The 13775-nt window shown below is 37.0% G+C and overlaps 2 protein-coding genes across 3 annotated transcripts in view; both read right to left on the reverse strand.

Annotated features, from left to right (window-relative positions):
* The window catches only part of LOC135293936 (macrophage mannose receptor 1-like), a 35340-nt gene extending 29835 nt beyond the window's left edge, over positions 1 to 5505 (reverse strand). The window contains exons 1-3 of one of the 2 annotated variants that reach the window (XM_064408629.1): positions 5244 to 5505; positions 2597 to 2992; positions 1162 to 1335 (exon numbers count right to left, since the gene is read on the reverse strand). In XM_064408629.1, the coding sequence (XP_064264699.1) occupies positions 1162 to 1335; positions 2597 to 2992; positions 5244 to 5313 (640 nt within the window). In that variant the 5' untranslated portion in view covers positions 5314 to 5505. The remainder of the gene's footprint in view (positions 1 to 1161; positions 1336 to 2596; positions 2993 to 5243) is intronic. The other variant, XM_064408627.1, reaches the window with a different exon arrangement.
* Positions 5506 to 7196: 1691 nt separating this feature from the next.
* The window catches only part of LOC135293952 (macrophage mannose receptor 1-like), a 32388-nt gene continuing 25809 nt past the window's right edge, over positions 7197 to 13775 (reverse strand). Inside the window, exons 24-29 of the mRNA XM_064408658.1 lie at positions 13309 to 13474; positions 12486 to 12632; positions 11292 to 11408; positions 10201 to 10368; positions 8406 to 8435; positions 7197 to 8023 (exon numbers count right to left, since the gene is read on the reverse strand). Coding sequence (XP_064264728.1) covers positions 7779 to 8023; positions 8406 to 8435; positions 10201 to 10368; positions 11292 to 11408; positions 12486 to 12632; positions 13309 to 13474 — 873 coding nt within the window. The 3' untranslated portion in view covers positions 7197 to 7778. The remainder of the gene's footprint in view (positions 8024 to 8405; positions 8436 to 10200; positions 10369 to 11291; positions 11409 to 12485; positions 12633 to 13308; positions 13475 to 13775) is intronic.

A 13775-nucleotide genomic window follows, 5' to 3' on the forward strand; every position in this document is an offset into this window, starting at 1 on the left:
CCTGGTGAAGGGTCCTGTCAGGAGCAGATGAGGGAATTGAGGTTGTACTTGTGGTCTGCATGTGTTTTAGATAACCAGAATATTGAAATTGTCTTCTGAGAGCTCACTGTTAGCAAAAGTGTTCACTGGGCAAATACTAAAATGAGCTGTGATTACAACATGTCCTAAATTTCTCTTTTGTTGAGAAAAAAAAACATTACATTTCTTAAATGGTTTGTTTGAGGAAAAGTTTTCTATTTCTTATTTTGTTTCTTGATTGCTGATTCAGACATTTTTAACATTCTTTTTTAACTGTAGACTCAAGTATAAGTGATAATGTCCCAACAATTTTATAATGCCAAATACATCATATTTTCTAGTTCATATAATGAGGATGTAATGGGATTTTTGAAGCCACTGCTTACAATATTGCACCAGAGAATAATTTTCACCAAATCAGTCAGAATGATAGTAGTTGGTGGTTAAGAGCGAGCTGAACTTGGTTTACCAGTGCAATGCTCCCATCAAAATGACAAATTGTGATTCTGGTTCTTTGGTATTGAACTGAAAATTTAGGTTAGAGGCAGCATTTTTAATATCTTCATGAACATTTGGGGTTCTTTATCCTGCACTCCCATGACATTACTTTTATCTGTTTAAGATAGCATTATTTTGTCACATATTCTGAAACACTAAAAGAGAAACTCTGATGATGCTAACATTTCAGTAAAACCTTTGAGCCAACCTTTTAATTTTATATCTTTCAGAAAACAAACTACTTCCTTCCATGAGCTGTAGACCAATCTTGTTATACAGAACAGGGCTTTGCTTGGGCAGAAAAGGTTAGACTACTGCTATCACAAATATAGTGAGTATTAGACTGTGAATTGCATCTCAATTTTCAGGTGATTCTATGCTGAAGAGAGTCATATTTAAAGCACACTGTTCTTTCCTCAGTCTTAACTATTGATGGACACACACAGACAACTTTCAGCCTGACTGTAGGCTATTAGAAAGTAGATTTGTTACTTCTGTCAGGAAGTCATTGCTTGAAAGAGACATTTTTGAGTAAAATTTAGGCCACTACACAGGTTTTCCCTTGTACATTAACAGCATCTCAATATTGATATATTTATGTGGCAGGGTTGTGTTACAGGGTCTGTGTCAGCATGTGGGACTTACTGGCAGCTGGGCAGAACCCAAACAAATGGTTCTCATCGAAGCTGGGCGTTGTTGCACACCAGAACAAACCATCTGACCTGCCAGCAGCTGTGCACTCAGCATACCATCTTCCACTCAGCAGGAAGGGGAAGGCACACGGAGCTCCATTGGAATTTCCTAACAGTGTAAACACGTCTGAGGGAGCAAAAGAGAAGTTTTAATATAGCTTTGTGAATATATGTGTGTCTGTACTCTCCATAAGACTACGTGGAGAAAGCATGACAAGTGTTTCACCAGTGTAATTGGGGAACTGCTGTTACCAAAAATGTCTTCCGTGGAAGTTCTTGGCAGGTTTTGCAATTTACCCTTTGCTTCTGGGGTACAACATCAGCTGTACCAGCTAGAGATTGAGCAGTTTCTTGCTATATACAACCATGAAAGAGCTGCAGTGATTTTTATCTCATATATAATATAATATATAATAATATGTGTTATATAATATGTATTATTATACATATATAAAATACGTACATATGTATATATGTATACATAATATGTATTATATGTATTATATATGTACATTTGTATTATACATATGTATTGTATGTATTATATATGTATTACATATATATATAATATTATATCTTTTTATCTCATATCTAATTTTCTAAAATTCATGCTATCTTTTTATCATGTGGCTTAAATTCCGCTTCATGTGGTTCAATATTGTGGGATATTTTGGCACCTGAAATCTCCTAGAGCAACTGAAGCTCTTATGCATGGAATTATTTCCTTACATTTAATATTGATAGATTTTCCCTTTCATACAATAATACTAACACAAGCTCTGTAGTAATAGTATGCAGTTAAATAAAGTGCTTTGATTACAAAGTCCCAGAATCACAGAATGGCTCAGGTTGGAAGGGATCACAGAGGGTTATCTGGTGCAAGCTCCCAGCTCAAGCAGGGCCATCCCAGAGCACATGGTCCAGGAGGGTGTGCAGATGGCTGTTGAATATCTCCAGTGAGGGAAACTCCACAACATCTCTGGACAATCTGTTCCAGTGCATGGTAAAAGAACTTCTTCCTCTTGTTTAAGCAGAACTTTGTGTTATTCGGTTTCTGCCCATTGTGTTATTGCTAGGCACCACTGGGAAGAGTGATTAACACTAACAATTAAAAAAAACCCTACATCTACATTTGCTTTAAAAGTAAAGAACAAAAAATATGCACATTTTTCTCACATACTGCACTGTGTCTGAACCTAAGCAGCTGTTTTTCTCTAGGATGGAGTGACACAGGCCTGAATATGTGAGCTAATCATTCTCTAGTAGTCCACAATAGCCTCAGGGGGAAAAGCTGGTTTTAGGCTAAGGCGGGCAGAAACCAAAAGATCCTATCTCTGATGGCAAACAAGTCGATTCAATAAACCACCAAAAATAACCTTAAACCTTACCTTCGTAGCTTTGAGAGCACAGATTATCCATGGTTCCATAGATCTTCCATTTATCCATTGCCTCTGATCCTGTTTTCAGCAAAATATTTTCTCTTTTTTTGCCAGCACTGAGAAATAAATCTTCCCCTTGGATTGCCAAGGCTGCATTTCTGCATTCCCATTTCTGGAACTCACTTTTCTTGTTGCATGGGTACAGAGAAATTTTAGCCTGGTTTCTCTTGTTGGGCACTCCCAAGCATTGTGCAAATGCCATGCTCATTAACTGATGATCAGAGACCCACCTGAATTTTTGTAAATCATTGTTTTCCTTGCAAGCAGCTGTTGTGACTACCTCAGAACTCTGAGCAATTAAACAGAACTTAGTATCTTCATTAAATATTAAGAATATTTCCTTGTCTGTAAAACAAAACATTCAGAATAACTGGTTAGGTTGAGCACATCGTAAGGGGAGGTTGTGAGGAGAAATATGCGCTGTTTATTCTATGCTGATCTATGCTATGATTCTATCCTGACTCATGTCAGGAGGCTGCAAATTTTACAAGGATCAAATGGCATTTTCAAGACACATTTCATTCATTCTGGGAAGGAAAAGTAAGTACAGCTCAGTAAATTCATGGGAACACAATACAGGGGAATAAGAACACATAAACAACATTAAGACAGCTTCAAATATGTGATCATAATAATGGAATTTTATCTTCTTCTGAAATGCACATTTCATTCAAGAATTCCAAAAGAGACCTTTACTGAAAATTTGGAAGTTGGCCATCACTTTCATGCATTATAGATTTAGCTCCTGTGACATACATCTCCATGGGGTCCCATTTGTGCTTAATAGAATTAATGAGGGCTCCTTCTGGAATTTACATGTTCTGTTATGGTTTGGGGATTTTTTTTAATTAAAAACCATGTAATGGTGGCTTGTTACCTTGCCTCGATCCAGTATAATTTCCTTAGTACATTTGTCATAAGTCAACATAATTTGCGCAATAAATCACAAACATTGTCACAAGAACAAACAGTGATATAAATATAGATTCTGTATAGGTACTATAGGTGTGGGCCTGCATGCCTGTGCGTTGTGAGTGCCACACAAGACAGTTAACACTCCCAAAGGGTTACAGGCAGCCTGCTGTTGTAATCCATTGAGATTAGTAAACCCTGCTGGGAAGGGCTGTCCAGAACTGCAGCTCTGCTGTGACCCACAAAGCAAGTCCTCCTGGGCAAACAGCTGCATGCTCTTAAAAATGTCAGGTAGCATGCAGCTCTCACTGGCTTTGGGTCATGAGGGATTGAAATTTGGACTACAAGGAATATTCTAGGACCTATAGAACAGGAGGGCAAGGTTTTGCCCTTCAGCCCTCTGTGCCTCAAATTCACACCTGGAAACAGAGATGCAGCTTCACTGCCATGTCCCTCTGAGAGAATAGCTCAGAAGAAGCAGTGAGATTCCCCTCCACATACTAAAGTAAATTTTTAGGAAAAGTGTAGGATGTTAGGGCAAGCCAGTGTTGGGTAGTGAACAGAGGAGAAAGTCTCTGGGAAATTCTGAGAGGGTATGACAGAAAGAAGAGTTCTTGTGCTCTTCCAGAAGGTCCCTGTATTACTTTGATCAGCTCAGTAATATATAGGAATTTCACTTCTGTAAATCTAAATTTGAAGCTGAGACTTAGTTTCTTCTTTCCTTGTCCATTTAGGCAAAAAGTTTTAAATATTATAAAGTCTTTAATTTCTTACTGCTGAGTAAATAAGTGCTTAGTGTAGTCCCCTAAGTACCAGCTGTTGACCCTCATTAAAATTTTTGGACCTAATAATAGGAGTTCTGGCTGGAAACTGTGAAGTTTCTGCTTTTGGGTCAGGTTTCCAGCTCACAGAGCAGGTGAGAGACCCTCTTTTTTTGTACAGGGTCACATGGAACAGTGTCTGCTTTTGGAAGCTGTGATATGTACCCCACTCCACAAGTCTAATGAACTGAAGACTAAAGTAAACACATCTTTGAAAATTATCATCATGCTTACTTAAAAAGGAGCTGTGATCTGTCTTTGGCCAACTTCACTTAAGTATCCCTCTCATCTTTACTCTCACTGCTGTAGTGGTTATTCCACAGCTGTTATTGATTCTCAAATATTTCTAATTTTTTTTTCCCCTGGCTTGTTCTCAGCCACATTGCTGCACCTTACATCAATCCACATGTTCCACCTCATCCCACACAATCTCATGTTAAGGCTAGGAGATACACATGCAACACCCTATTTAATTACTTTATCCTTCTCACTTTTTTGTGAGTCAGTCACACATACAGACAAAGACTATGGAGCACACTGCAAAGTCCATCTACTTTACAGTAGCAAACATAACCAATAAATAAGTTGTACCCAAAAGGCAATCTTTATTCACATATGTGACTCAGTCCTGACTTTTGATTCCCAGCTTTATCCCATTTTGGATATTCCCCTTTCTTTAAAAGTAAATCAACATCTCTGTATCTGTTTTGTGGAAACTTCTGTGGACCACTCCCATTAACAGAAATATGAAATGTAGAGTAGTAAATCTATATGGAAGTCTTAAATCCAGAGAAACCAGCAAGACAACAAAGATGTCCACTTTCACATCCACTTTTGCAGGAGATAGTAAAAAATAAACTCACCGAGTGTCTGAAAAGCAGTATGAACAAATGACAGGAAAACTAAAACTGTAGAAAAGGTCAAGTTTTTCATTCTGTCTTCTTATTCACAAGGAAATGAGATGAAATGAAATTAATTGCTGCAGTAGAGGTCCTTAAAGAATCAGTTGGTGCTGGCTTCTTCTCTGTTTTGGAGATATTTAGTTGAAAGAGAAAACTCTGGGCTCTAAATAAGGAAATATCCTGTCACATGTGGTATTTTGAAATCTATAAATAATTACAAAATTTAAAGTTTGCATCTGAAAGTGAAGTTTCCATCCATTCAAATGCAAGTGGCAAAGTTTGAACAGTTCAAGATCATTCCACTGAATTGTTTTTAACTTTCTTAGTTCTGTGCTGGAATTGTAACATTCTGATCCTCAAAGACAAAGAAGCAGGGAGTGCTCTTTAAATGAATGTATCTTAAATGTCAAACATATGTACCTGAGAAACTCAGAGAAAAATACATGCAAATTTCTTAGCCAGAAAGGTCTTCACTGCTGCAAAAGATATATTGATTTAATTTACTGCAGTGAGCAATATTGACTATTTCAGTATAAAAAATTAACCCCCACAGGACAATTTAATTTTGCGTGGTGACTTGACAAAATGCATGCACCTGCCTTTATCTATCTGGTGCATCAGCTAGTAGAACTAGTGGGTTGTTATTTCATGTGAATTTATCTTAGAAGAGCCAACACAAATTAACAAAATCTTTACAAATCATTCTGTGATTTAAAAAAAAACCTCCTGCCTTTCAAAATTATTTCATTCATGAAGTAGAAATGAACTTAAGTACTTTACTCTTTCTTTATACCAAGCATAAATGAGACAAGAATAGAGGAATAGTTTCAAATTTTACAAGTGAGCTTCAGTCATTTATTAAGTGGAAATGAACTACAGCCATGATGTACAATCCCATAGTAATTTTGAAAAAAAAGGGACGAAAGAAATTCAGCTGAAATTGCCCTTCAAATTTTTTCTCATTTTTCTTGGCTTTATTATGAAAACAATCTCACAGTATTTGCTGCAAGAGCAAAACATCACTTAATGAGATAGAAGAAACTCATTCACACAATACAGTCTTCGGAGTTGTGTTATCAACATAAAATATAGAACATGTAAATAATGATATTATGTTGGATTTTTTTTATCTGTTTATTCTTTGCGTTTACTTTGCCTTAATCAGTAACCATCAAACAGCACAGAATCCATTTCCGTATTTACCAAAAAAAAACCCAAAAGTATTCTTTGTAACTTCCATGAAGGGCAGAAAAGAAGATCAAGAGGATTGTCATTAAAAGTAGTTTGAGTAAAAAAATGGCCTTTATTCCTTATCCTCTGCAAAATGTTTCGTTTAATTGACATATCCATAAACTGTCAATCCAATGTAACATTTCCTCTGCAGTTCTTAAGCACTTTCTAAAGGTGTGTAATTCACAGAGGTCCTTGAGATCTTTTTCTCTTCAGAATGTCATAGACCACAGAGAATTCCTAGAAAACTTAAGCATCTCAGTAAGTCTCTAAAACATTTCAGTAGCAAGGTACTGCTTTATGCCCCACTCTTTTACTGGCCTGAATCATGGACACAGTGCCCAGTTATCAGTCCATTTATCAGAGAGGTGGAGTGTAGTAAGCAAATCTATCCTAAAAGGAGTGATGAAGTAGAATAAAACCAGGAATGCATTCTTCAAAATTTATTTGGCAACTATTTTATTTTATGGTTTATTTATGGCTTTTTTAGTCATATGCCTTGTTCACGTTTCTGTGTCTCCTGCTGTCAGCCTCTTTTTTAAGGAAGAAGACTCATTAGATCAACAAACCATGTATCATCTCCACATGCTAATTAAACACAGAAATGTTATTGTGTAATATATAGATTGTTTATTGATATAGTCTCATGTTCATAATCGATAAAAAACATTCAAAGTCATAGAATAAGACTGTATGTAAAGATTTATTTATTTTGCAAAATTCAAGTTGAAGCCATGAATGAAGGACAAGTATTTGCATTTCACTTACAATACTATCACAAGCAAGATATTTGTGTAAAGGGTATAAGACAAGGACAGCAATGGGGAAAAACAATTCATGTAAATCTCTGTTTATTCCACGTATCACTTAAGTAACAGTGTGGAGGCTTCAGAACACTACGGTGAGATACTCTGAAAGTGCAGGAACTAGGGCTGACAGCTCTGCAGAATGGTCAGTGTTAGTCTTGACTCTGTAAGTGATGCTGTCACAAATTCCTGAATAAGTAACCCACAACTTTTAAATCTAAATTTCCACTAGCTCTGTTATTTTCCTTGCTTGCTGAATTAGCCATTTGGTACAGTACTAAGTCAATAAATACCTGAGAGTATTTATTGAGAAGCATACAGCAGTACTTCCTAATCTTTCCCAAAGGAATAACTGCCAATTTTACTTCATAGTAAAAGTTACATGAACCTGAGAGACTAAGGTTTCCTTTAGTTCAGCTATATTTTTTTCAGCTTAATAATTTATTTGGCTGTTATCCCATCAGACAGCACTATGTTCATTTTTTTCTTTGTTGTTGGTAACATCACTTCCATTGTCTCCTGCAGTTAGGACATGGCTGTATTCCAGCTGCTTGCTGCTCCGCCTCACCTCTCTTCCAGTTCCACTTCCAGTTTTGATCTTGAACAAGAAATAAATCATGAAGCCCACCCCTAATAAAATTATGAGGACCAGAGTAAGTAGTATCCACATATTCAGGTGACCACTGGCTTTGTCCTTTTTGGCATCTGTAAATAAATAAAAAGTAAATAGAAATGAATGAACTGTAGCCACAAACACATATAAGACTATTGAAAACTGTCATTTCTTCCTGAATTACCACGTGGAAAATCTATTATAATGTCTCTGTGTCAGTCTTTCTCATAGATATTACCAAAAGAGGAGAATCTTACAAAAGGAGGATCAGAGAGGGGGTGATCAATTTACCAAAGCATTTGATTATCTTGGGATTCCCTAAGAGTCTTACAGATACTGATAAATTAGGCTGGGAAAGAAATCAATAGCAATCAAGTAAATTAAGCTCATATATATATATATACACACACAAAATAAATAATATTAAATTTAAGCACATATCTTTGAAATTAATTGGAAGGGGGAAAATCCTACCTTTCACATTTCCATCTGCTTCAAGAATAGCTGTCAAAGATAAAGAGAAATGTTTAGTCAAAATCTAGAAAGGTCACATTTTCTTCCTGACAGTTTCATATTAGCAAAAGGTCTGGTAACCTGCACATCATCATCACTTCTGCAAACACATCTGCTAAATTAGGAGAGCGGAAAAGGCATGAAAGAGTTTTAACTCCATATTGCCTTCAATAAAACTGCAGTGTTTTGCATATTAAATCCCCCTTCTTGCCTCTTTTGTAATAACCAGAATATCTCCAAGCTAAGCAGTACTGGTGCCTGACTGTTTTAAGAGGACTCTTCCTGATTAATTAACCTTGCCCTTTCCACCGACTTTGTTTCTTGTGGAGCCTGGGAAAACTTGATGGACTGCTGAGGACAGCTGAGCTTTCCTGTATCACACACAATTCTTTGGTAGACCCAGCAGGTCTTAATTTACCATTATTTATTTGCATCTATAACCACACGTATAAACCCAAGCTTTCTTGTGCAGCTTTTCCCGGCTGTGCACAGAGGGCGCAGTCTGCAAGGCTTTTCCCGGCCGGCTGCCTGGGAGATGATGGGAGCTGCTGGGAGATGCTGGGATATGCTGGGAGATGCCGGGAGATGCTGGAGATGCCGGGAGATGCTGGAGATGCTGGGAGCTGGCCCCAGCAAGGACGGCTCTCCCTGTGGGCAGCGGGAGCCCAGGGATGCGCAGGAGCCGGGCTGCTGCAGCAGAGCCAGGGCAATGCATGGGGCTCTGGTGTGTTTGCGAGCACAAAGGAGAAGCAGCTGTTAAATTTGTCTCTTGAAAGGGCGCAGGGCTGGCTGTAATGGGATAAACACCTGGTTGTGCTGAAACACCGTTCTGCTGGCATTAAATACCCTCTGTACTTTGGCATTGCACATCAGGGCCGCTCACAGTCAAACCCATCACATAAAGAGTGGTGGTGAGAGTGAGTTTCTGTTTTCTGACATCTGGTAGTGGACAGCTATCATTCAGTAGTGTCTGTTGCCTGCAAAGAAAACTAGGCGTTGTCCTGAAAGCAGAATTTTTCTTTCAAGAGCATGCCCTGAACAATGCTGTGACTGCTGCTTCCCCCACCAGCTGCAGGTTGGCCTTGGTGGGGGAAAGGACTGAACCTCAGAAACATCCTGAACCCTGGGGTTGTGAAACAGGGCAGGAAATTGGACTTTTTTTTTGCAGAATTAACAGTTAAACTCCAAAATACCACATGCTTGCTTGGCTTACACTATTCTGATATTTCTACTTCCTGACTAAAGCAGATGGTACTCAGTTATGCAAAAATACAATATTAAAAAAAAAAAAAAGCTAACCAAAACACTTCTACTTTTTTCAAAGGTCACTATATGCTCTCTGGACTGCGCTTCCGCTCCTGTGTAAATAGGATTGCTTCATCCATCTTTTGCTGGAACAGCATGTATCATAGTATAGCAAGAGGAAGAATAGCAAATTATTGATGTCACTCTTGTTCCATAGAAAGAAAATAGGAATATCAGGAGAAAAAAATATGTTTATATTGGAGGGGAACAAAAAAAAAAAAAAAATTTGAGGTTTTTTTTTCAGGAAATATTTGTGTAAGAAAATACAGTGTAAGAAAATCTGAGGTTATGAAGCAAGAAATCATAAACAGGGCAAAAAAAAAATACACTTGTATTATTTTTGTCTGAACATTTAAATACTTGTGTCAGTCCTTTGCAACACTCATATGGTGCTATTACTACTGAAATAAAACCATAAATGGAAAGAGTGAATATTAAAGAAGTCACTTACTCTTTGGTTTCTTACAAATAAAGCCCTTTTGGGAAGAGCAGGGCAGGATGCTCCAGTGGCCCGTGGCCGCAGACAGCTCCACGCAGAAAGCCAGCTCATCCCCCGAGGGCTGTCCCTCAGCCCAGTTGACAAAGTCTAAGACACTGTTGTCTTGCCAAAGCAGCTGCCCTGATGTGGTAAATGTTAGTATCAATGCTAATAGATCCACAGGAAAGGTCTTCATCTTAATGAATATTGACATATTACCTTCTTCAGCCTATAAAGCAATACTGCTTTCGTCAGAAATTCCATCTGTAGTTTTTTTTTGATGCATTTTATCTCATTTGAGTCTTGTCTCAAAACCAAGAGAATTGCTTTCCCAAATTATGATTTGCAGATTTATCAGTTATAATAATATCACAGTTTTAATTTATATTTCTCCATTTAATTTTTTTAAATTTATATTTGTCTAGGATATTAAAATTTCAAATTGAAAATAATTAAATTCAGAATTTTAATAAAAAATTCTCATTATTTCATCAGCACTCAATGAAAATCATGAAGCTTTTACTGTAATGCTAAATTTAAAATTAGCATTAATTTAAATTTAAATTTAAAATCCATTCAAAATGCATTTATTTAAAATTAAAACTTTTTTTTTATAAACTCTAAAAAAAGTTTTGATGTTTCATTGGACTGAAAATAATCTAAAATAAAACCCTTTCTGAATGCTTGTAGTCTGATAACAGTGTTTTCCTTCAGATGCATATTTTCTACTGCATGCTTTAGCAAGCAGCCTAATTTTCTCCACACAGAGTCACAGAGGAGCATGATGCTGTGGGCTGTGGCTGGACTCCCACACGTCTTCCCCAGCCAAGAGAAGATGACAACCAGTCAGGACTTTTCCCCAACAGGAAAAGCTTTCTCAGAGACCAGGAATAGGGGACAACCTCTGAGAGGACTCAGGTCTGAACTCCAACTCTACTTCAATTGGTTGCTTAAAACCTATTAATTGTATTAATATTTTTTCCATTTAATAAAGTCTGTTTATTATTATTTTAGCATTATATTATTTATATTTATATTATTTATATTTATTTTAAAATAGTTACCATATACATTTCTGTATATTCCTATCCAGAAGCCGCTTGTCTTGCTTGCATATAAATCTGCATGTTCTGTTAAAAAGTTTGATTCATATATATCTTCTACAGAAGCCAACATACCACCTATTAAAAAAAAAAAAGGAATATGATTGGAGATATCCCCAACATAGTTACAGATTTTGAGACAGGTTAAGATTAATTAAAAAACCTCTCCCAGTGATAGGGAATAAAGAAGAATTTAAATAGAGACCACAAGGAAGTGTCCAGCTGTAGGGGAATAGCACAGGCAATGAGAGATCTCATCTCAAGTGAAAGACACAAAGGCACAGAGAAGATGATGACTTTTAAACAGCAGGCAAGGTGCACTATGTTTTCAAGTGGTTAGATGATATTGTTCATAGGAATTATGAGTGATTATTTATTTGTTCTTCATGGTTTGACAGAATAATATGTAGCATGAAATACTGCTCAACAAAATCTGTGCAACAAACAAACCTGCAGCTCACACCTCTGTATTAATTTTTGTAGCAGTGGTGGTAGCATAAGAGGGCTAAGAGGATGTAAAAAGGTATGAAACAAAGGATCCATTTATTTCCTCTTTCCTGGCCTCCTGAGACATGGATGAGATAGCTGATGACTCAGCAGCAGAGGTGAAAGAGTGCCAAGGTGCTGCTCTGGTCTTGGCCAGGAACAGATGTCTCCAAGGAGAAGGAGGGAAGCATTTTCCCTCCCCGGACTCTGCACTCTGCCACGGAGCCTTGATGATAGAGTAAGGGCTACCAGGCAGCACAAGCAATCCCATTTGGACCAACCTCTTTCACACAGCCCATGTTAAAAGTGAGTGATTGTTATTATGATATTTACTTTGCCTATTGTGTAGGGAAATATATGGAAAAGAAGGGATAAGGCCAGGAACAAATGGATTTTTTCAAGTCATATAAAATTTAAGATCTTACTAAAAGGAGAAATTTTGTGAATGAAGAAATATAACGAGAAACAAACGCAGCTGGAAAAATAGAACAAGGAAATCACCTTAAACTCAACATAACTTAAAAGCACATAACAGTAAAAAATAAATGAGACATTTATTCCTTATTTTTAATATTTGTAGATTTTGCATTATTACTCTTCAAGATTTTTTCAAGACTTCTTTTTAATGTCAAGATTGAAGTTCTATATTTGGGTAAAAGTAATAATTACCTGCTTGAATGCACTGAGTCACAGCCTGAGCCCAGCTCATTTCATTGGCATTGAAATAATAACAGTGGCTTCGGAAAGGAATCCAAGATATGTGATCAGATTCAGGACATTGTCCAATATCCTGGGGGGGATCAGAAGGAAGTACATCTAGAAGGAATGAGATATTATAAATGCTTTCATTCAGTAAGGATCGCAGTTCTTCATATATGAAATCAAACCTTAAAACCACCTTTTCTTAAAAGTGTTTAAAGTATTCTTTGGCACACGGTGCTAGAATTATGAGTGGCTAAGTCAAGAGTGACAGTGAGGATCAGGTCAGCTGTGAGAGGATGACTCAGTGTGAATCTGTGCTCTTCTGTGTTACTAACTAAATCAAACTTGGCCTGCTTCAAGGATATTTGAATGTTCAAGAATTTTGGTTCTAGTTTGTTTTGTTATAATCAACAAATTTATATAAATAAAAGAAGCATTAAAAAGCAGAAAAAAACACCCCTAGAAAACTCCCAAACTCTCCAAGAGTGCACATACATTTTATTTTAAATTAAATATCATATCATAGAAATTTCCCATTTAATATTTTCCTCAAGATAACAGTCCTTACATAAAATATCTGAACATCTTTATATCTGACAAAGCGTAGAGTAATCTGAGGCTCATTGATAATTTATGTAGTAACCCCTCATTTTCCTGTAAGCATATATAACCATGATGTTACATAGTCAGCCTTATTATTCTTCAATATATACTTAAAAATTTGTAATTCAGGCAAAGCAGATCAAGCAAGGTGTCTGCCATAAACCCAAAAGTCATTGCCATTGCTTACCTTCAGATTTTTTGCAGACAGAAAGATGTTTCTCATTACAGTGTGCTGTTTTCCACCTCCCAGAGAGTGCTAGATAGACACAGGCTATTTTCTGGTTTGGTTCTTCATAGTCCCACTTAGAAAAACTTACTTTCATTTTAGTGGTCCATCTATAATATCCATAATTCTGAAATTGAAATAGACATTAGACATTGCTTTTGTAAACTCTCATCTGCTATTTCACCTAAATGCAGTCATACAGAAGCACATTTTCAAAGCAATACAGGCAGCTCAGTTTGTGTATCTGTGCTAGTACTGTTAAAATACTGGCTGAATCAGGACTCAGCAACATAAAAGCTGGACACAGCAGCATGGCTCCCATTCTGGAACATCCCATGGAAGTGTTTTAAGGGTAAATAATGCTCCTTGGGGACTCAGTCCCTTGTCAAACAGTGTTGTGAGGTGGAATCACCACCCCAGAAGAGTCA

This window comes from Passer domesticus, chromosome 1 (assembly GCF_036417665.1).
Source record: "Passer domesticus isolate bPasDom1 chromosome 1, bPasDom1.hap1, whole genome shotgun sequence".
Classification (NCBI taxonomy): domain Eukaryota; kingdom Metazoa; phylum Chordata; class Aves; order Passeriformes; family Passeridae; genus Passer; species Passer domesticus.